The sequence below is a fragment of the Wasmannia auropunctata genome, unplaced genomic scaffold, assembly GCF_000956235.1.
Source record: "Wasmannia auropunctata unplaced genomic scaffold, wasmannia.A_1.0 LD334204.1, whole genome shotgun sequence".
NCBI lineage: Eukaryota > Metazoa > Arthropoda > Insecta > Hymenoptera > Formicidae > Wasmannia > Wasmannia auropunctata.
In genome coordinates, this window is record NW_012028686.1 from 793602 (window position 1) to 817456 (window position 23855).

Here is a 23855-nt window from a genome sequence, read left to right on the forward strand (position 1 = left end):
TTTAAGACATTATTTGTAAATATTAGCCAAGGATTAGGAACAAGTGAATGGAGGAGCGCGCGCCGGCCCTGAGCGCCGCATGGATAAGAGCGATTATTCGTTAACTTTAACCAGCTCTCCTGCCAAAATTACTTGTCAGATCAAAATTTGTTAAAGGAAAAAGTTGTTTCTTTTAACACAAAGTATAACGTCCTGTACTCCGAATGCGCCAATTCTGGGACACCCTGTATAGTTTGCACATGGCATAGAAGGGAAAAATTAGAAACGTAGAAAGCGTAGCTGAAAAACGAATGCATGTAACGTGCCGTGCAATAAAAATAAATGAAGAATTCTTTGTCCGGGTTTTTCCGATTGAACTAGTTCTGATTAACTTAATAAATAGGTGATTAATTCAAAGTTTGTTTATAATAATTTTTATTTAAATTTCTGAATACATAGTTCGTCGTTCTTAATTTAATTATTTTGTGTATGTCAGAATAACATTAGTTTTAGCCTTGTTAACGAAATTCCACACGTATTATTTGATAATTATTAACAATAAGTTAAGCGGAGTTCGGTCGAAGTTATCTGTAGGATGTGCGTATATACTATATAGGCGATCAGATGGTCGTTCATTTAAAGATGGCCTCGAGGGCAGCGGGTAGGACCGCGTTGCGGTATTTTCTGGGAACATGCGTACCTTCGTCGAAGCAGAACGCCGCCAAAGTGAGGGTACCGCGATTGCAATTCAATGATTATCTTCACATGGTTAGTATACGCATGTACATCGTGCATTATGTATCATACAATAATTGTTTACTCAGATTCCTAATTGAGGTTATATTTCCTCCTGTTCAACAGTACTTCAGGGAGAACACATTCGTTTATGCCAACGATCCGAAGAAGGTGTGCAAAATTGGCGATGTGATTTTAATAAAGACATTACCAGAGAAGTTAACGCGTCTGATCACGCATGAGGTATGTATTGTCCTATCCAGCTAATTACTGCCACTGTGATGTTACGAGAAAAAGATTCGATTTGAATACTTAAATGAATAGTTTAATGAATGACTTTTGTGTATTTTTATGAAATTAAATTATCTGCAATGTACATATAGGTTGTCGAAGTGATATATCCGTTAGGTGATATAATAGACCCGATCACAGGAAAGGGGGTTGTCGCAAATAAATATAGGTAAACATACTGTTACTTTCACGCCATTACTTAGGAGCATTTGTGAGTAGCATGTATGAATAACCTTAAATCTTTATTCCATATTTTTTTGTAAATTTAGGGATGAAATAGAGGAATTGAACGAATTATATGGCAAAGAAAACTCGGCCTTTGATTACTCGAAAGCACCGCGGAGAGGAAGACTGGAAGGTATTCGAGACTTCACGCATAAGAAGGCATATCTGAAATACTATGAAAATCCTGATGATCCACAACCAGACACCGTTCCATCAGTTGATTAATAAAATACTGTACATGGAAATCTGATAATTAAATTATAAATATTCAACAGAAAAAATGTACATTACAAATTGTACGTACTACAAGTTTTTTTATTTTCAAATTTTCTGATACATTCTAGATTTTCAATACAAAAGCTTACTCATCATCAACGTTAATGTGATAGGTCTAAAAATATTAGAAAATAAATTCTCATTCTCTAATTATATTTATATTATATACATAAAGATAAAGATCGGCTGTCAACCTTTTCTCTCGCATGAGAAAAAAACCTTACAATATTATGTTCAATGGCACATGTGTTATTCACAGTGCTACGGTACTATCCACAAATTACTCTTGAAGAAGAATAATTACTTATATTTATCTGTCACGTAAGGCTAACGACTGATGCATTTAAATATGTGTGCAAAATTTGAGTTAAAATTCAGTATCCTATTGATCGATATACACAGAATTCTTTTCCATTCATTTTTATACGTTCTTGTTTCATTAGATTAGCTATTTCAATCTATTCTTTTCAAATTCTTTTAATATTGTTAATATCTCTGATTCTATCAGAATAATGTACAAATAATGCTCATTATTATCAATAACCCTGCTTCGGCTATCGAACTTGAAATTTATAAATAACGTAAAACATCCTGAGTTAATCATTCAATAAAAATATTAAAAATTCTAATATTCAAACATGTCACTCGGAAAGGAACTCTCTTTCAAGCGCAGCACCTAACGCATTCCATTCTCTGTCATCTTCGTTATCCTCTTCTTCGAAATCATCCGCAGAGTCCTGTGAGTTATCGCCTAGATCTAAATCATCGGGCAATTCTCCTCCTCTTCTAAAACGTGCGACAAGATCGTCGTCATCACTGTCGTTATTGTCATCGTCATCACTGTCAGGATTGTTGTCTTTATCCTTGGAAGAACCCTTATCAGAGTTACCATTGTAAATCTTTCTCTTTTTTCTTCTTGAAACGCCCAATTCATCTATATTCGTAACATAAGAGAAAACTTTGTTAAATTTACAAATAAAATACACTTTTTATGCGAAATATATGTTAGATAACCTGTAATTCATGAAAAAAAAAATCAAAGATAGATACTGGACAACTCAATGTTAGAGCAATCATCTATCAAATAAAAATCCGGGTTTAATTCCTTGCATAAATAACATTAAGAATTAAGTGAAAAAATATTCCATTTTGATAGAAATAAAGTCTACAAAATATTTAATCCCATGGTAATAAATAAATCATGATACTGTGTCGTGCCTTAGAGAATAAAAATGTTCAAACAATAAGTATTTAAAATAAAAACTAGTTCTCTCCAGAATTTTACAATTCTTTCCCACAAAAATTGTAATTGCAACACAAAAGCAATTTGAAAACTACAGTTCACTCGAGATATTTTAACATAAAATGACAATTTTTCATTTTTTATTCTATTGTGCATGTATATATATGTATATATCCTGATTTTTTAATGTTCCCGATATTATACACAGTATATAAAATTATAGACAGAATTGTATCTCTGAATGAATAATGGGCTTTACCATTCGCAGAATCTTCAGAATCGGAGCTTCGACGACGTATCCTTGTACCACATTCTTCCGTATCATCCGCATCTTCTTCGTCATCAAAAATCATATCTTCCATGTCCTCGTTCACTTCTTTATCCATAAATTCAATCTCCTCTTGAGTGAATGACATTAATGGATTGATAGAGTTGGCGAAGGAATTTGTACTATCGCTTTCTACATCCTCGATGCGTTCCGGACTGCTACAGTGCGGTGGCGGCACCCTCGATCCCCGCGCCTACGATGCTTCATGTTTATTATTAATGCCGAGACAAGATACGTTTTAAACAGTTATCGCAAAAATCTTTAAGTAACGTAACTTAATTGCAATATTATACCTGTGACGTGAGAGGAAACAGGCGTTCATCCACATGCTCCCAGCGCTCCGCGCACGTCCACAGCCAATCCGAATTTACGATTTTAATGTTTGCGTCTTTACGAGCTGCATTCGCTTTCGCAGTACCCTTTCTAATAGCAACCAGATGCGTGGTTTTCTCCGTTAAATCCTGGCAAAATTCTATTGTTACTTGTAGAAATGTAATAAAATATTATAAAAATAACAAATACAAATACGTTACTTGAGTCACGTCTGCTCCGAACGCTCTCGCAACCTTATATGCACGGCTTTGGTGAAGCTTTTGATGAGTGGGTATCAAGCCACTGAAAGTCAAGTATAATCCTTTCAGGACTTGAGAGCGAACCCGCGGGATTATATCCCGCAAAGACTTTCGAGTATTCTCTTGGTCCAACGTAGCGTAAAACTCTGTATGAATTCTCCGAAGAATATCTTCCAGGTAGAGTAGATAATCATCGTCATCTTCGTCTATTATATTACTGTCCTGCTTTGGTGTCGGTTGTTTGCTGTCCTTGTCTGTCTTGTCCTCCACAGATGGTATAATTTCCGTCTCTTCCTTATCCGTTTTATCGTCCTCTTTCAGAGTATCAGACTGAACATTAGATTCTGCATTCTCTTCTTCAGTGTTCACTTTGGTATCTTCATCTTCTACATTCTTGGTTTTTTTCACCTCGTTCTCAATCGTCTCATCTTTCTCATCCTCATGATTTGTCTCCTCTACAGAAGGATTTGTTTCTTCTACAGAGGGATTTGTTTCTTCTTCAGAGGGATTTGTTTCTTCTACAGAGAGATTTGTTTCTTCTTCAGAGGGATTTGTTTCTTCTACAGAGGGATTTGTTTCTTCTACAGAGGGATTGACCAATGATTCGGCTTCATTTAATAGTTCAGATGCATCATCCTTGCTGTCCTTATTTTGCAAATCATTTGTACAGGATTGGTCTGCATTCGTCGGCTCCGGCGAGCGCGACGCGTCAGCCTTCTCCAAACCCGGTGGTGCATTAATATCGCCGGTGTGACGGAAAAAATGATAGGGTTTGACTTGAACCAGATTTCCACACCCTTGCCACACGTCTTCCCTATCGTCTATGATACACACCAAGTCATCGCCGCATGGAAACAAAGCTCTGCAATAAATAATGTAATGTACAAATCTCCAAATATTTATCTTCAATAATACTATACAATTTAAGATAAGTAATTTATAAATACTTGAGATTTGCAGTTTTGGATGCGGGATCGAAACATTCGTCTCTTGAAAGTATCCTGTGAGAGAACAGAACTCCATCCTTATCCAGCAATGATGCGACAGTGTGTGCATAAATTCTTGCTCCGAAAGTACAAATATGTAGTTCATACAAACGGCTCATTTCCGAGAGAAAATGCCGGGTGTTTGGTCTTAATCTGGTGTGATACCACGGGGAGTTTGGCCCGTATAGTTGAAAATGAAAAACATCCTTTAAAAGAAAACATAACATATGATTATTTTACAATTATGCCCGGAAATTCTATGTCGATGGTTCTTCTTTTATGGAAAATTATGTCAGCATAATTATATTCACATACTTTCAAATTAGGTGGAATATTATCGTTTGTGGTGTGAACGATTGTTTGATCGAGATCCACAAGCAGCACTAATTTCCGATCCGTTAAAAGACGTTGCTCATCCTCCTTCCCAATTTTCTCCGCTAATTCTGGACATACTTTCAGCTCCGGTATACTGTGCACCATTGGCACACTGGCTTGACTTACTCCAGCTGTGTTTCCATCTTTGCTGGTCTCTTGCACCCTCAGATCGGCTCCGCATTCTGCACACAAGTCTATCATCACAGTGGGATGTGTACATCCTTCCAGTAGAACTATCACTTGCCTGGAACACTAACCGACTATGCAGATATCACAAAATTCAAATACATTTTGAATAAGCTCCACCACATGATAATATCGTTTCAGTTTAAATGTGCTTCTACATGTAATATAATTATTATGTAAAATTCTTATTTTGAAAATATTCCGACATTAAAAACGAAATATTTCAAAAGAATGTACAAACTATTTTCAATTTCTTTTTTCGATTTTCAAAAACGGAGCAGAAGCTCTTTATTATCTTATTTTGCTTAAAGGCTGAAGAATCTGTCAATTTACGCTATGAATACAATGTCAAATTGAAAGGGATCTTTACAAAGTTCTCGTTTAATGCAAAATGCAAGGTAACGAAAGATACACAGGTGTTCTTCACTTGACGATGCTTAAAGCGTTGGCAATTGTGCAGATTTATGAGCGTGGCGACGCTACGAGATCTCGCACGTAAACTGTCATCGAAAGATTGCGGGAGGGATGCATACCCAGGTTGAACGACGTCACCCTCCTTGGCCAGGAGCTGCTTGACACGGCCGAAATTCGTGGCCCGCAGCTTCCTCTCGGGCTCCTTGGCCTCCTCGTCGTCCGCGGCCAGCGCGGTCGCGTTCTGGTACAGCAGGAGTATCCTGCCCGCCGCGACCATTGTGTCGGAGCGTACCCTCCATTTCAGGATTCTCCCGGGCGGTCCGTCCGACGGGAATGTGACTTCTATCGTTGCCATTGCCGCGCGCTCGCGCTCATCCGGAGCGCAACACGGTGACGCGACTCCGACGCACAGACTCAGGGAACGGCGGGGGGAGGGGGGTGCTGTCGTTCTCTCCTAATTCTTAACCTCCCGCGAGAAAACACCGTTCTGCGTTTTTGCGCGGGAGACAAAAACAACGCGGGACGGGATATAAACACGACCCACGTCAACATTGATCGAAAGACGCGAGCGCGCTCGCGATGCATGCGCGTGAAAAGGGGGGAGGGGAGAGGACAGGGAGACGCGTGACCGAATGTGATTGGCGAAGATCTGTCTTGACGATCGCGTGGACACATGTGAAAGGTTAAAACAGGTTAAAACACGATTCAGACATAGGTAATCTATAAATACATGGTACAGATATAAAAATTAAAAAAAAAGAAAGGGATTTAGACTATATTTTAAGACAAACTTTTTTTTTATTTGAGCTTCTCGATCACTTCAATTGCTATAAATATATGTTACGTGATGTCAACTTTATTCTCATTTAATTAAATTGTTTCACGTAACATATGAAAATTTGATAGTTTCAGTTGTGTAAAACTGCCAGCGGATACGTCTTCATCAATATTGTTTTATTGTTTTAGTATTTTATTAATATATTATACTATATATAATTATTTTAATGATTATTAAATTCTTATATAACCTTACTTTTTATATTGACACTTCCGTATAGTTTTTCGTTATTTTATTTTTACTAATTTATCATATAAATAAATATATATGTTTTAAGATTATCTTAATCTAAAATTAATAATACGTTACGAACGGGAGAGCAATTTGTAAAGATGTAACACAGTAACCGATCATATATCAAAGTGCTTCATGCCGCCACGCGCGCTCGAATTCGACGAAGTTTTCAACCGTTTTGAAATGGTTTGAAGTCTCATTGACGTTCGCGCGGTCGTGTGTTCGCGTCACATCAAGAAATATAGCACGTAGCGCGATCTCATTTTATTACTTTATTTTCGGATATTTTAACGTCTACGAGAGTGATTTTTCCTACCTCCGTAAGATGAACCAGACCCATCAGACGATTCAGACGGAGAGCAGGCCGGGCAGCGCCCGCAGCGTGATGTATACCCCGCGCACGCCGCGAATGCGTCAACGACAACGGTTCGACCTGAGTACCAGGCCAGAGGAGGACGGGACTGATGGACTAGAAGGACTAGAAGGTACGTGCTCTTTCGTGTCTGAGAACGAAAACTCAGAAAGTGTATTCTAGCTTATATAACGATGATAACGATGCATCACAGAAATTTCTCATCCTGACAATTCTCAAGATGTATAATTTAGTTTTAGCATGTCAATTGACTACCCAGCTTAAATGTTTATGTTTGAATACCATAATCATAATTCATATATGAACAAATGTAACTTTACAGATCTAGTAGGCCAAACATGGAACATTTATGCGGCATCTGCTCTGTTTGGCATTGAAAAAGATGACGTTCACTTCAAATTGTATTCAAAGAGATTAAGAGAAGAGATTGCGAGCACATTAACGCGTGAAGATGTAACTTATGACGCCAAGTTTTCTATTGTGGAAAATATTACGTCTAATCCAAACTATGACAATCCAGCAATCAAGGTTTAAAGAAAGTTTTAATTCTTGACACTTCTTTATTTGATATATTCTATTAAAATGTGTACACTGTTAGAAAGACAACTATATTTAAGCTTGTTTAAAATATGTTTCAGATTGAAGTTGTAACTAAAATCGATGATCGTGAGAGGGACGTTGAGAAATCCATCTATAAAGGGATATTATTGTCCTGGAGGTTAACACAGACTGAATCAAATATACAGAATTCCGTAAGATTGCCACTTCTGCTGTGTCGTGGCACTCGTAGTTGTATGGAGGCAGTGCACGCCATCATCGGTCGTATGTTTGACTGCTTGGTAGTTACGCTACCAGCTAACGCGGACGACTTGAGCTGGCTGATTCCGATTATAATTACGACAACGAAGGAGGAGGAGCCGATAGTCTCTGGCGAGGTTCAAATGGAATACACGGTGTCAGAATTGCCAGTTACAGATACCATTAGAGTTAAATTTCATACTTCAGACTTGAGGAAGATCCTATCAGTGTACGCAGATTAAAGTTTAACTGTAAAGAAAACATTCAATATTATTTGTAGCATATATTTTATATTACTAATTTAATTTACAGGATTAGACACAGCGAAGATCAAGATGACAGAGTTAACACATCTCTCGAGCATGAACACATAGAAATGTTTTATGAAGTCTTGCATAAGCAAATGTTAATGCTGGGAGGTTTGCAGTTAGGATTATGTACGCTGCATAGGATTAATCTGCCCGGAGTAACGATAATGGAGAATAGAGTAAGTTTTTACATGGTCTTTATTTCTTGTCATTTTACATCTAAATCATGTTAAAATATACTTTTTACATTTGATACATGTTTATATACTCCATAATGTCTATTTATTTTTAGATGAAAGTAACGAACGTAGAAATTTTGAATAACATATTGTTGTACTTCAGTGACAAAGCTCTTGATGTATTTCATACTGTGCATATTGATATATGAACCTTATATTTTAATGCTTGTGATATAAATAATATACGATTTAAATACAATATCATGATTATTGCAATAATTATTTATTATATCATAATAAAAAAGGTGAACGATCTATTTTAATAATTTTTATTTAAAAGAAAAAAGATATATATTTGCACTCGTTTTAAAAATGACAGAATCATTATCATGTATCTAAGAAATATATTCTTTTTGTCGATATTAAATAATCAGTCAATTTTTTAATAAACTGAAAGTTTTTTTTCTTTTTTCTGGAAAACTTAATTTTTTTTAATTGCGTCACTTTTTGAAAAAAGGATGTAATACACATCCATATGTTGCGTCTTTATCAATAAAAAAATATATTAAGTTTACATTATTATATAAATTGTTTCTAGTTTGAGATCATAATAATAAAATAAGCTCTAATTTAAACAACACCTTCTATTTCCATCTGTAAAAATTAAAAAATATATTAAGTAAAAAACAATACATACACAAAGTTGATATTCATTACATTGTATAATACAGAAACTTACGGAATTGGTAACAATATTAGTTGTATATTGATTTTTCTTCCTTTTTACTTTTTGCACGTGATGTTCAAAATTTATATAATCGTTGGGTTTCTCATCAAGCCATGATGAAGGTACAGCTATTCCAAGTACTTCTGATAACATGAAAGGTTTTAACCAAGTAACAAGTGGAGTCTGTCCATAAGTATATAGTGCTTGACGATGATAAAATAGAAACCCATCCAAAGGATGTTCAATATTAAGATTTGTTAAAGCTGTATATAAGTCTGAGTTACAATCAATCTTTTGTGGAGGTAAGATAGGATATCTATTTGTATCAGTGCCACGTTCTTTGAGTTCGGGTATTTCCTGGAACTTACATTTGATCCAGAAGAACCTACACTCAACCTAAAATAACATCACATGTATACAAAAAATAATATATAAATATATATATATTTTTATTTATTTCTTATATATAATTTATATCAATTATTTTATGAATGCAGATTGATTTAACAATTCAGTAATATATATGTATATTACCTCACAATTCGTGAATGGCAACTGACTCCAATACAACACATCTAATATGTAAAAGAGTTTTTTTTCTTTTATCCATATACAATCTAAAGCAGCAGAGTTATGCAAATCACTATCAGGATTTCCACCTGGAAGTGCCGAAGGGAAAACACCATGTAGAGCACCTTTTCTAGAATATGCCCTTGTTTCACCCTGATTTGAAATTGTTAAGATAGTTATTATACATTTGTAACAAAGGTTTCTTATGTATGATAATAAATAAATGTCAGTAAAGATAATTTGTACCCAGCCTGAGATCAGCCTAACTCGTTTTCCTATTGGACATGGAACCATAATCCAATTTTCAGTAAAATCTTGCGGCACATCCATCATCCATTCGGACAGCATCATTCGATTACTTCTGGAATCATGAGAAGTAATCCTATAATATGACGAGGCGAAGTTCTCTCTCATATACATATCCTCCATATCCTTCTTGTATTCCTCCACATCCATGTATTCCTCCGCAGTATACTCCTCTGCATCCATAACATATTCTTCATTCTCTGAACATTCTTGCGATATACCGCGTGAAGCATTAAATGTTGCATCTCTAAATCTATAAAAATCATACAATAGCATATATTATATATCTGTATAAAAAAATAAAATGAGAAAAGAATAAAAAAACTTCAAAATAACTTAAAAAATATGATGATAGGAGTCAGTAAAGAACTAAAATATAATTATAATTAAATAATTATAGCAATAGTAGTTGCAATTAAAAAAACGTCAAATGTCTTAACCTTTTCTTTAATGGCTAAGAAAACAAAAATTAAATTGTTTATTTCATTGATCATCTTATTACAAAATATTTTTCAGTATTTTCATATTAAGTTAAATTCTTATTAATTCATGCTTATTAGTAATTTTTTTTTCAATGCATAGAAAATAATTATTGAACAAAATACTTGTCACAAGTGTATTAATTCTTTTGTAGATTTTCTATATAATTCAAACAATGTTACATTTATGTCTATTAATTCTTATATAAGATATACATTTAATAATAACATATTCCTATATATAGTAGTCATACATACTTCTTCTGATGTTCCAGTAACAGTCTGCGCCTTTCTTCTTGAGGTGTACTATCATCAAATTCTAACTTAATATTATCTTTTCTTATGCGGTTTTTGTAGAAATGCCTACGAATAATTTCCTTTTCGTCAACGTTTATATTAACGTTTTTGTTATCGTTTACGCTATCACTTTTGCCATCGCTTATATTATCGCTTTTGTTATCATTTATGCTCTCACTTTTGCCATTGCTTATATTAACGCCTTTGATATCGTTTTCACTTTTATCATCGCTTTTGCTATCGCTTGATAATTCTGCCATTTTCACTGCATTCGCCAAATAACTGAAATAACAATAAGTCTCCTGTTTCGATGATCAATGTAAACTGTACGTAATTGTACCAATACATTTTTAACTCTTTAAGAAAATTTCTATATTATCTTTTCAAATGTTTATTAAGAAGAAATTAAATAAAAGGACGCTCACTGAATAATGAACAAATTACAATATCTTTCTGTATGCACCATTAGTAAAATCACAAAAATTGTATGAGAAAATAAACTAAAACTATCGAAAAATGATCTAAATCTATTGGCAAAAATATTACAATAGTTTTACAATACGCTATTTACAATGAAAGTTACCGTACCTTTATATAAATAAGATGTCTTCGATTAGCTAAAATTGTTGTTCAATAATTTTCTAACACGTGTTCTTGCTTTATCTATTCTTCTTGAACACTATCGAATAATTCGAATACCATGGCTCACCAGAACGTATACAAATTGTACGTACACTGGAGACGTGAAGCAAAGACAAGCTTGAGAGTGGAAACCTGCATTTCTTAAGCGGAACATGTGTTCTCTATATTCACAAATTGAATTACGTAGCCATATCCACGAATCTTCCGATAGGTAACAGTGGTAACACGCTATATCGCTACGATCTTCAATTCTGCTTTATTACATAACCGCGATCTAATCTCCACCGCATAAGCAGAGAAGCGTATAAGCACAAGCACTTGGGAGCTTGGGACCGACGATCTCCTCCGTACACTAGCGCCCCACGTCCACGTTTTCAAAAAAGGAGATTGGTCCCACCAAAAAAGCGGCGTGGCCGCTCTCACGCTTCTCTCTGGTCTAGGTGGTTTGGTGATCTATGTAGATTAATATAGTTTGTGATTTTTCTGTATAGCGAATTCGATTTGTTAAAATAATGATGTTATGTCAGTTGTATTATTGTTAAAGTTTTCTGGGAATTGTACATCATTAGAGAGACAAAACAATTGCAAATATGCCTACATATGAAATGCCATTGTTGATACGTGTCATGAAGAAGGTATCGTATTGTAACGTATAGGTTATGTTTTTTTTATATTTCACAAATGATACAATAAATTATTTCCATTTGTACATATGATATAATTTATTAATTCACACAAATAATGTTAAATATTATGTATTGTAAAATAATTTGCGAAAATTCGATTTGTGTTTGTAGCCAGAATTGGTAGCAACCTTAAAGAGAACAGCTGAAACGATATTTAATACCGGTGGTTTTATCAGAAAAATTGAAAATTGTGGGGTGAAAGCACTTCCATGCAAAACTAGTGCACATGGACACGTTCATCGTGAAGCAAAGTAAGATGATAATAATAATATTGATTAAAGCACAAGTTCTATCTTAATTAGAAAGGAACTAAATGCACTTGACAAATTATTTCTTCATTAGTGTTTACTGAAGCAATAATAAAATATCTATTCACATATTTTACTTTATTTTATATTTCTGATATTTTTTCTTTGTATTTCCAGTCATTTCTTTATATATTTTGATGTACCACCCAAAGAAGTAGAGAGCATCTTAGATAAATGTAATAGAGATATCGATATCGTCAGATTAAAAATATTCAAACAAAATACACCATTTAAAGTGGAATGTACATTCCATGAAGAGATGTTACCACCACCTTACAGGTATGTGATTCATTCTACCTTTACTTTATTTACAATATAATTCATATGATTTGCAATCAATTTTTTTTTCTTAGGCCTAGCGTCCAGAAATTGATGGAACAAGCAAACAAGCAGCGCAATAGCAAACGCGAATTTAAATACAACAGTGGATTGGATTATTATCCTTTTAATAAATAACTGAATGTATGTAGATGTTTTATTTCTTTTATTGTAGAATATCACATATTATATGGAACTTGAAATAAAATATTTTGGAAAAACCATATTAAATATTCTGAAAAAAAAAATTAGTTGATTCGACTTACAGGGTAAATGAAAATTAAAAGTTTAACATATAATTGTACTTCATCGTAAGTAACATTTAATATAAAAATTACTTATTATTGTTTATTAACTCATATCATCTCAGTATATTATGAAAAATAATTATTTTTCTAACCTTCAATATATATTTGTACAAAATACTTAATACATAATTATTATCTTTCATGCAACATAAATTTTGTAGAGTGATTTGTAACTTGAGATATTCAATCGCAATGACAATGATACAGCTAGCCAGTAACTCTCTTCGTTGTACATACAATATACTTTGAAACGTTCAACAATTATAGTGGCTGTCCGAGCTAATTCTAACGCACGATATTCTTTGTTCCTTTGTATTGTGTAAGAATGTGTATTTTCTATCCTGAGAGCCTACACAGTCACATTGTAAGTCACGTGAAATACAATAACTATAGGCGCTATAGGTACATACTGATAACGTATGCATGTAATAAGTAAAAAAGATTCACTTTGAATTGTCAGACAATCAAGAAACGGAATATAAAATATTACGTACTTCTAGAAGTTCTCGCTTTAACATATTCGCTTAAATATATCATATCTGAATCATTACGTGATAGATTATTTGAAGTAAAAGTGATAACAAAAAAAATTAAATTAAATATAGTTCATATCAATACAAAACATAGGTACGATTTAATCCTTGGATTTATGGCTTCCTAATAAAATTCGCAAAAACTCAACAGAAAATTAATTTGATAAATTTTGTGTTGAGTAAATTGTGTGCTCAAAAACTATCTAAAAGAAGACAAAGGTACAGTCGTTAATATTCAAATTATAATAAAAAAGGGCGAATGTGTGTGCCCTTTTATATTATGATCAGAACAATTCGCGTTATACGTCCAAGGATTAAGTCGCTTTTTTTTTTTCTTAAGTTATACCTTATATCACTTTTTTCATTTGAAGAATCTTATATCTGTATTTTATCCTCTGTTGCGGTGAGGATATCTTACACACCGTTTAATATACTTCATTTTGGACCTCGTTAACATCTATTATGCGTTACGCTACGTCTAAAGGAGTACGGGAATAAAGTCAGAAGAGAGGTGAGAACAAAATGGTTTTGCCTCTCGACGCGAATGCGGAGGTGAATGTTTACATGTGTCTGGTGTTTCCGAAACTAATGCCGCTTTGATTGGCACCTTTATTGCTGCCATATTGTAGACTTATCACGCCCTGTCCGGCCCTCAGTTGTTCCTCCGTGAAATTGCGTACATTCTTATCCGCTTCTTTAGGACCGATGCTTGGTTTGCCGTAATTACCCGCCTGTAAAAATGAGTCTTATGGAATATTGGTATTTTCGAAATACTATAAATTAAGTGCACCTTAAAACACGTTAAAACACACAATATAAGAACAAAGAACGATATGTAAATACTGATAACGAATTCATTTGTAGAGATGTAAATATAATGAAAGATAATGGACATCCGTATCAGAAAATTCAGATCTTTTTGCGTTACGAACATAATAATGATCGATTTAACAATGATTGAAAATATGAAAAAAAGTTGTTTATTTTCTTAAATAAGATTATATGTATTAGTTAATTTTATGAAAATTTTATTTTATATTATTTTTATTTAATTTTTTAATATTTAAAATTATGAATGTGACAAGTAAGATTTTTAAATGTAAATTAAATACAGTTCTCTGCTAACAAATTAAACTAAGCAAACTTTTAGCACATATATGTTAAGATTTAATTTGTATAAAGATTTTCATTTTCATACGTTTTATGACACAAATATGTGTTCGATATTCCAGATTAGTGAAAAAATAACTATACATCGAAATTTAAACTACCCGGTATATTTGTGTTTGCGGGATGGAACCGTACCTTCCTCCCAAGAGATTGTAAGCAAATAACAACGGAATTTAGATTCTGTCTTTCCCAGAGGTCTACGGTCTGGAAGGTCTCTTGCGGCGGAACTCCTAATGACTTCGCAGCCTCCAAGAAGGCGTTTATATTCTCCATGCATTTAAAGGCCAGCGACGTCTTGTTAATTTTCTTCACCGAGCCCTCCTTGATGTCATTCACCAGCCTACCAGAAAAACAAAATGCGATTAGCAAAACCGTTTCTACCCCACTGTATTTTCGGCAGTTAAGCCGAAATTGGAAAACTGACCCGCGGCGCGGCGTCAGTTTTCCAATTTCTTCAAGTACCTGCAAAGCAGGGTGCCGTCCTTCAGAATTTCGTAGAAGTTGTCCATGTCCCCGTTGGTGTTTATGTTTTCACCGGTGATCGTCTTGATCCATTCCAAACATTCTTGCGCGAGTTCCTCGCTGTACTTGCTATTGATCTGTAACACGAAGAAATTCGTGTGATATACCCTCTTAAGTAAAAGCGCAATAGCGGAGGTACCGTTTGTGTCTTCGAATTCTTGGTCGCGGGGCGACACAGTGTCAATGCCTCGGTATTATGCGGAGAGCCGGTTATTAATTACGTGATGTTCCACGGTACCAAGTAATACATCCTGTAGGGACTGCGACAAGGGCATTACCGGAGTCATTGACCTAATCTGTCACAGCATCAGTTGTTTCTCCGATCTTTTTCCATAAATACAGATATCGGTTTTAGAGAATGCGCAAAAAAATGAGTAATTTTTTTATAATATTTTTATTATTAGCACTATTATTATTAACCACACAAATTTTTATATTACACAAAAATGGAGATTATTCGCATTATAACATTAAAAGTAAGTTTTGTTTAACACTAGAAACAAAACAATAGAAAAATAACTGATTTATTAGTTTAGAGTTTTTCAAAATTTATAATATTATGATATCTTCGACATTTTCTAAAATTTTTCGTGATTTTTGTTGCAATATGTAAATAATTAAATCGATTAATTTCTTTTCCATTTTAGCCTCTTTTTTTTAAGATACACATATGTTACATATTTAAATAGTAAAAGTAGGTATATTGTCGGTAGTTCTAGTGTTACGAGAATTTTAAGTATGCATTTTTTTTAATTATAAAAGCTATTTTTTGTAATAAAAAGCAGTTTTGCAGAATCCATAATTAAATTTTAATTAAGTAGACATTGAATATTTTATATAAAAAAGAAAGGCTGTCAACAATTATATATTTCTATCCGGGTGAACGATTATCCGTTTATACGCATGATTGCCTAAAAAGGAAAGGTTTCCAAGTATGGATCGTCGGCATTCATCTTCCTGCAGTATGCATATTCCGTTAGATATACGGTGCCTCTGAACGTGATGTACTTTGTACTTTGAGGGGTCCAGTCACATAAAGGCTGTCTTAATACGTCATGTTTTCTTTTGTTTATAAGTTTTCAATTTCTTAGAAAAAAATTCTTTAGAAAAAATGTGCTCCCTTCTTTACTAAATCTGTATTTTTAACATGTTAATTTCAGATTTCATCTAAAAATAATTCATTCGCAATTAAATTTAAAAAATTCAATTATTTACATCTTTAAGTTTAATTTTAGGACAATCTTCGTGTGCGATCCTTTATAATTCATAGCTTGTTAATTATTTCGACAATTTTAGAATGTAGTAGACATCGAATTAATAGTGTGCAGAATCTCTTACACGCTGCGCGCTGTATTATGCATGGTGGGCGTTTAATTATAATAATACACTGTCCGGCCCCCCTGGCGGCTGGTATTCACGCGAAAGTGTTTTTATAGCGGATGCAGTTTCAGATTTTCGGTGCGTCACTGTAAAGTCAATCGATGCCAGCCCGAAACTATTTCTGCGGCGTGTTTCTTCTGAAAACACTGTCGCCCATAAAGAGCATATAGATGAACGCGTAATGAAACATCCTGATGTATCACGTGCAAAGGGATATATTTCAAGCATTTTTCTGATTCAGATATCGCATCGAATTATTAAAATTGTACAACTTCACATAAATTCATGGTTCTATTTTGCGAAAAATAACTAGCGATAGTCGTAGAGTCGTTGATAACATTCTGTTGCGGTGCATCGAACGCCGTATACAGATTACAAAGTCGGCAAATTCCATGGACAATACCGTGACACGAATCTCGTGCAGGGTATCCTCACGCTCGTTTACTTTCACCTCAGACCGCCAGGGAATTAATTGGCATTCAACTTGCCTGTTCGAAACTTCCTTATACGTACATGTTAAGTCATTTAACGATTTCAACAGTTTCACCGACAGCTTTTTGAAGAAGTAAATAAGGATACTGTGTAAGTGAAGAGAGAGATCTAATATATCAAGTAAATTTAAGTCTTACATAATTTCTATATAGAATATTAATTATTACAGAAAATTTTGAAATTATCTTATTAAAAGAATTCTTTCTGTTATATTTAATATTTTTAAATATTATATCGTTTATAAAACTATATTAATATCTTATAAAATTAAAAATATCTTTCGACTCAGGCTGGTGTTAATTTCTAAAATTATTAAAAATAAACAGCTTAATTTAATATAATTTTAAAGCTTCAATTTCACAAAAAAGAAAATTGCTATGTGATTCGGTTAAAGTCTATACGCGATCGTTTTACTTTTGCATGCGTCCCGCATAGTTGCACATTCCTCGACGATTATCGGAGCGCTTTCTTTTGAAGAATTACCCGTCGCGACCACAATGTGGAACGCGATCGCTTCTATATTTAGGCATTAAGTAAGCGCACGATAATTTCATTAACGTGAAAAGAGAGTGACAAGCGAGGGTCTTTCAGTATACGCGCGAAAGGCGTGACACTTTGGACCGCGTGCTTTTTCCCGTATGGCGCGAAGTGACGATAACGGTGGTCGTCTTGTATGTTGAAGACACTCCGCCTAACTTTACGTAATTAAATATTTCATCATCGCTAAAAACATTTTATGGCTTTGTTTACTTCTGAGACGATATTATGAAGTAGATCATTAATAAGATCGATACACGCCTGTAATCTTTATTAAGAGGTTTTAAAAATTTCTTCGTTAAAGAGGAACGTATATTTCTTTAATACAATAATTTTCTCGTTATTGTAAAAATTGTTTTAACGTTACGAGGATAATAAAATAAATTCGATAGAGAAAAGCAATGTTCGAACTCTAAGTTCGCATATTGACAATTCTCTGTACATATATGATATCATCGGATAACTGTCTATCTTATCAATATCAAGGCTAAAACTTGTAAGAATAATCAGTATTGTAAATATGTTATAGTGTAAAGTGTAAACCAAGCCAGCAAGCAATATTCAAAAATTTAAAAAAATCGCCAAAAGTTTTTTAAATGATTTCTTTTTAAACTCTGTTGATTCTAATATGATATACAAATTTCTTAGTTCTCTTCTTCTTAATTTGCGAAACGCTGATTAGTTTAACTGATTACAATGTATCAGAAGAACTGGAGAAAGCTGTTTGTTTGTGATTACACGCCAAATACAAGAGAATCGAGGTAGAATTTTAGAAACGCCGACAAGAATACCGTATACCTTTTCAAAACATCGTCGATCTAATCTATGACGGGACCTGTATCTCGTAGAAAGCGTTGTACAAATAATTCGACTCAACGACGCGATCAGGAGCAACGGTTATCTTGTATCGGATTCCAGGAGGTAAAGAGAGAGAGACAGAGAGAGGGAGTATGTCGTAGCCTTTGTACCGAGACGGATGGCAAAAGGAAAAGCATAGAGAAAGGGTGTGACACACGAAGGTATACAGATGCTTCCAACGCCATACCGTACGATCTTCAGTCCAGAATTCTCTGAACAGGCCCCCTAAAACCACCAAGGGCGTGGAGGGCCCCCTTAGAAATTGTGTGAGGGTCAACCGCCTGGTCGCATCACAAAGGTGCGCTGTCACGAAATTTAAATGCATCCCAAAGCTGCAGAGCAAATTTATGTGCTATCGCATAAAATCTGTCATCATTTTATTAGAAGGCTAATCAAATTTGGTCACACAAATATGAAAGAAAACCGGTTTTTTCAGCTCTCGGAAAACGGCTTTTATATCCCCATCGTATTGTTGCGCTTCAATATTTCAAAATTTATAATATTTATTGGTATGTTGCGCTTACGGCAAATGCATGGCTGGCTGAAGATTAAAAATAATCTATAATTAATTATCTATTACGAAAAATTGCAGATTGTGAATCATGCAGCTAAATATCAGGTATTATGATTAACGATATTTGCAGAAGAATTTATCAAGATTATACGTTACATCGTGATTACGTAGATTAGAACTTTTTTATGTGAAATAGAAGCAAGGCATCAGTTGATAATTTTTACTTGATTGTCATACGTAAGTGATTTAAGCGCGTATAGATTATTAGAGTCCATAGTCCATTTCATAATGGAATCGATTGTGCATTTTTGGATCGATCGTTTGCATTTTCTTAAATCTCATATTACACTCATCATTATAATCTGCAAATCAATATCTCGGATTTAGTATAATAGAAAAATAATTAATTTGATAATTAGTATGAACTCGACATTTTAAATATTCAGTTTGTATCTGATATTTCTGAAAACTTTTAAATTGCCATTTACTGTAAATATATAAAAATGCATATATTAAGTGTCTTTATTGACACTTATTATATTTCAAAGGATTAAAGTAAAAAATATATATTATAAATTATAAATAATTTTATATAATTTAGGTGGGGCATATTTCCAAAAAATATTCAGTTAAATTTTAATTAATAAGTCTAACCGCTTAATCTAACAAAATTCATGTTATCGTAGTATTTATAGAATAAGCCGCGGAAAAGCTTTTAAAATTAATTGTTACAGTGTTAAAGTTGTTTCATATGAGAATAAATATGCGTACTTGTGCATACTTCACCTTTTTTAGTTACGTCATTTGCACGATAAGAGAGTGCGAAGTGCTCGCAATTAAAAAATTACTACTTCATCGTGTGTCTCTATAACGACGACATTGACGCTCGTGTAATGACATGCTCACACGTTCACGGTCGCAAGAATTAGGTCAGAGGGCTGCTGCTGTCAACGAAGCACAGGCCAGATTGAACAAATTGCTCGACTATGTTCGCGTCGAGAATCGTTTTATTATATTGACTAGGCTGATCGTAATCTTACCAGATGCTTGATAGCATTGAACGGCTCAATATTGAAACGTCTTAGCTACGACTAAGACGTTTAATAATATATGCTAAATTATTATGTTAAATTACTTCTAATTTGAATACGTACATATATATATATTTTTTTTACTTTGATCCTTCAAGGATGCCGGTACCTAATATGCGAGACATGCAGTGCGTTTTATTAGTTTACTGTTAATAAAGCGTATTTCAATCGAAGATTTTTTTTTTTAAAGGACTCATGCGCTATCCTTAAAAGCTGAAGACTCGTTACGAGCGATCAAATTTATCGTGAATCATGTATACGCATTATGGCAAAATTGTTGACCCACTTTGTAAGGCCGATCAATTGCATAATCCTTACGTGGCTTATCCGCACATACGCATTTCTCGAGAAGTCTTAAATGCTGTGAGCGAAGGTTACCCGGTTGCTCTTGACCGTATAAGGATCTCTAAGCGTCAAGAGAACTGTCAGCTTAAAAAAATATCGCGGCTTCGCGCATCTTAGGGTATGATAAAAGAAGAGATGCTATTCAACTTTGTTATCTGCTGTTATGAAAAAGAACCATTCTTCTGTTTTATTTTAAAATAAAAATCGAATATTTTGAGATTTTTTTTTTGAGATATACTGATAGATTTCTGATATACTCTTTCCATTATTTTTCAAATTATTTTAATATTTTTCAGTTTAAGTTTGCATTAAATCATGTATCAGCTGATTGAAATTCATATTTAAATCGAAACTTACAATTAAAATCCTGATTTAAACTTATTGAGCAATATGCTGAAACATTCTTACTGTTAATTTGTGAACAATACGTCTCAATACATGTAATAAAAAAAACAAATACGTGCAATTTCTTCTTAAAAAAACGCTGATAAAAAAAAACAATTAATTGTTCTATTAAATCTGGACAAACTTTTTTAGTTTCTATAATATGTTTTACATGTTCCAATTTTCCAAAATGACTAAACATGAATTTTTTCATTAGAATTAATTAACAATTATTTATCGGATTGAATAGACGTGACATATTTCACAATTCGTTGCTAAATGCCATTTAATTGTTTCTTGCCTATGAAGAACTTCCAAACGAGATGATGTTTGTCTCGTTAATCCATTATTGATACTGCCGTGTATAAGCAACAGACAATTCGATGTTGGATATATTTCGTTTATGAATTATACAATACCTGTAACATTGAGAACACCGCAAAATGCGGTCTGACTTATTTGTATGCAACTATGTAATTCAGTTGGTATTACAATTTGGTACCAAGTCACGCGAAACTGACTCGATTAGTTAACCGTCGATGTATTATTGACTTGACATACGTCAGAATGTGTGAGTGTGTGTACACAAGTTTCCGTACAGTCTGGTCATTTAAGAACTTGAATACATATTGGGATATTCATCATAGCGAAACGCAGAATAACGTCATCTTTAAATTCACTCGTGAACACGATCTCGCTGAGGTTTTGCACGTTATAAGAAACTACATTATCGCTTCGTATTATATGAATGAGTAATAAGAAGACGAGTGAGGGTCAGAACTCAAGGCAGAAAATGTGACGTGCATGCGTATATTTTATAATTTTTACTTAATGTATTTTAATTCTTAATGTATTTCTCTATTTCACACAAAAACGAGATTCACTCTCTTTATAATACATATTAAATATATATTATATTAATTTGTTCAGTTATCAATTATTATAAAATATAAATAAAATCTATTTCCTTTACATTAGGCTCTTTGCGCATGATTCAGTTTCGATTATACGAGTTCTCGCAAGAATTATGGGAACCTCACATAGCCACTAATTGAGAAGAATGCAAGGCCAAAATGAGGGGTTCCTGCCGAGGTCACAGTGTGGTCTTTGAAACTCGGTCGTGCTCTCGATAGTTTATTCACAGTTCCATCACAGTCAACGATATTACATTATAGCCAAATTATTTATGCAGTCGCTTCAAGTGAGTTTATGCCACAGAAAAGCGCATCTTTGAATGAATCAAGAATGCATTAAGAATATCCGGCTGTCTCATTCACCGGCAATTCTTGCTCTGAATATCGGTATAACAAGCAATCTAAAAGAATATCGTAATATCGATTACGTAATGTAGAAAATTTAATTTTCCTGATTTTGTCCTGTAATTTATTCCATCTTTATTAAGGTCTTCCTGCAATTCCTTTTCATTTTTATAAGATTCTCTAAGACATTTACTTTTATTTTTATTTTTCCGTTACATCGGTAGAAATCGTCTCCCTTTGGCAATTTTCTAAGACCCGTTTAAATAAATTAAAATTTTAAAATTGGTTTCAATATACAATATATATTATTAAACTTTTTTACAGAAATTATTCGTGCAAGTGTATAATTAATATTTTATTTTTCTTTATGCCACGTCGCTTAAATTTTTATTTTATTAGTTTTGCCAATTTTAAAATTAGCTACTAAGTGCAATTTTTTTCTCTTAAGGTTCGAATTTAAGTTCAAATAAAGTGTTAAATACGGGAGTGGCCGAGTAATTTACTTGGAAAGGAAAATGTTTACCTGAGCAATAAAGTATCTGTGTGAAATGTCGATAATTAAAATTGTCTGTAAGCTCTATGTCGAGATGACATAAGAAAGAAGCTATGCTGAAATGAGTCACAATGTGGAGAAAGTTTTCTGATAGGCTGTACTTCTCTCGACGATCTGCGTTTATGTTTTTATAATGTTTTAATCCGGCCATCTGAGTTAACTTAATCATTAAGAATTTCCTTCAACGACATCGTTTCTTAAGCAAGTATTCTCATATATAATTCCCTTAAATAATCTTGGCAGGACGCGTAATAAAATTCAAATAAGATTACAGGTAAAGTGCTCATGCATAAATAACCGATAGTATTTAAGGCGTTGAAGGTTTTATATTACATTCATAATGATAGTGAAAGCCAACACTCTTAGATATTATATCGTATCACATAAGCCAAGTGCACAATCATAAAATGAATACAAAATAATGTTTTCCCTTATATTTTCATAAATTGATATTCAGAAAGAGAGAACGGAAAGAAATGAGCGCAATGAAAATGTGATCGTTTCATCTGCTAATACGGATAAATTTCGAAGTATCAAATCGGACGCGATAATGCTTCTATCAGCTGAAATACCTCTCAAATGATACATCGAGTGCGACGACATTCTGTGAATTTATATGATTTGCTTGATAAGATTAATCAATGTTATACTTTGGTTAGCTAATATTTCGAAGACAAGTTATCTTCTTTTAACACTAGAGCAATTAATAATCTGACACATTTATTGTTTCTACACTTATAATTATATTATAAATATCTATACATTTATGTTTATAATATAATTATTATAATATAATTATGAATATGTATTTATACATATGCTATGTTATTTTACTTGTAATTATAAGTATATATTTATAATCTCGTAAATTGAAATACATTATACATACCGAATGCCTTCACACAATTTCTTTCATCTAAATGTTGTTTGACTGACTAAGAACTTTTCTTAAAAACAGCATTCTTAAATTCAGCATTTCTTAAAAACAGGATATACAATGTTATCAATATTTTCAACTAATTAACAGTAGGATTTTAGACATACAAATCAATTAAACATTTTTCCTTTTCTTTTACTTTTAATAATATTTCAAATTTAAGTTTATCACGATTTTTACGTGGTTTTGTACACGGAGAGAATTTTCTTTTAAAATTTACCCTGAAAATCATGTTAATTGTGAGACAATATAGTATTTAGGTAAATTTTACTGTGCACTACAATAAAAGATCGGAAGAG

At 33.4% G+C, this 23855-nt stretch overlaps 6 protein-coding genes across 9 annotated transcripts in view; 3 read left to right on the top strand and 3 right to left on the bottom strand.

Moving 5' to 3' along the window:
* Window positions 1-584: 584 nt before the first annotated feature.
* On the top strand, window positions 585-1515 carry LOC105459179 (28S ribosomal protein S17, mitochondrial). The gene is made up of 4 exons (XM_011704983.1): window positions 585-747; window positions 841-957; window positions 1098-1174; window positions 1275-1515. Exons 1-4 carry the CDS (start codon window positions 604-606, stop codon window positions 1453-1455), a joined length of 519 nt encoding a protein of 172 aa, XP_011703285.1. The 5' UTR covers window positions 585-603; the 3' UTR covers window positions 1456-1515.
* A 12-nt stretch (window positions 1516-1527) lies between these two features.
* On the bottom strand, window positions 1528-6160 carry LOC105459181 (RNA polymerase II subunit A C-terminal domain phosphatase). Of its 3 annotated transcripts, XM_011704985.1 has the most exons (8): window positions 5730-6160; window positions 4951-5254; window positions 4597-4841; window positions 4201-4511; window positions 3611-4158; window positions 3371-3538; window positions 3009-3270; window positions 1528-2440 (listed from the first exon to the last, which is right to left on the bottom strand). In XM_011704985.1, exons 1-8 carry the CDS (start codon window positions 5963-5965, stop codon window positions 2148-2150), a joined length of 2367 nt encoding a protein of 788 aa, XP_011703287.1. In that variant the 5' UTR covers window positions 5966-6160; the 3' UTR covers window positions 1528-2147. The 3 variants fall into 3 exon arrangements, with proteins under 3 accessions (XP_011703287.1, XP_011703286.1, XP_011703288.1); XM_011704984.1 differs by having other exon boundaries at window positions 3611-4511; XM_011704986.1 differs by having other exon boundaries at window positions 3611-4511; window positions 4951-5262; window positions 5730-5809.
* Window positions 6161-6246: 86 nt separating this feature from the next.
* Window positions 6247-8599, top strand: LOC105459182. Of its 2 annotated transcripts, XM_011704990.1 has the most exons (6): window positions 6247-6325; window positions 7008-7167; window positions 7378-7583; window positions 7694-8082; window positions 8166-8340; window positions 8454-8599. In XM_011704990.1, exons 2-6 carry the CDS (start codon window positions 7008-7010, stop codon window positions 8547-8549), a joined length of 1026 nt encoding a protein of 341 aa, XP_011703292.1. In that variant the 5' UTR covers window positions 6247-6325; the 3' UTR covers window positions 8550-8599. The 2 variants fall into 2 exon arrangements, with proteins under 2 accessions (XP_011703292.1, XP_011703289.1); XM_011704987.1 differs by lacking the exon at window positions 6247-6325 and having other exon boundaries at window positions 6778-7167.
* Window positions 8600-8684: 85 nt separating this feature from the next.
* On the bottom strand, window positions 8685-11620 carry LOC105459183 (snurportin-1). The gene is made up of 6 exons (XM_011704991.1): window positions 11308-11620; window positions 10681-11001; window positions 9884-10196; window positions 9602-9790; window positions 9080-9463; window positions 8685-8994 (listed from the first exon to the last, which is right to left on the bottom strand). Exons 2-6 carry the CDS (start codon window positions 10977-10979, stop codon window positions 8971-8973), a joined length of 1209 nt encoding a protein of 402 aa, XP_011703293.1. The 5' UTR covers window positions 10980-11001; window positions 11308-11620; the 3' UTR covers window positions 8685-8970.
* Window positions 11621-11807: 187 nt separating this feature from the next.
* On the top strand, window positions 11808-12824 carry LOC105459184 (probable 28S ribosomal protein S6, mitochondrial). The gene is made up of 4 exons (XM_011704992.1): window positions 11808-11996; window positions 12159-12298; window positions 12473-12634; window positions 12709-12824. The coding sequence occupies exons 1-4, from the start codon at window positions 11952-11954 to the stop codon at window positions 12809-12811; spliced, it is 450 nt and encodes a 149-aa protein (XP_011703294.1). The 5' UTR covers window positions 11808-11951; the 3' UTR covers window positions 12812-12824.
* Window positions 12825-13060: 236 nt separating this feature from the next.
* The window catches only part of LOC105459185 (myophilin), a 16562-nt gene continuing 5767 nt past the window's right edge, over window positions 13061-23855 (bottom strand). Inside the window, exons 2-4 of the mRNA XM_011704993.1 lie at window positions 15147-15283; window positions 14820-15024; window positions 13061-14245 (exon numbers count right to left, since the gene is read on the bottom strand). Of these exons, the coding sequence (XP_011703295.1) occupies window positions 14075-14245; window positions 14820-15024; window positions 15147-15283 (513 nt within the window). The 3' untranslated portion in view covers window positions 13061-14074. The remainder of the gene's footprint in view (window positions 14246-14819; window positions 15025-15146; window positions 15284-23855) is intronic.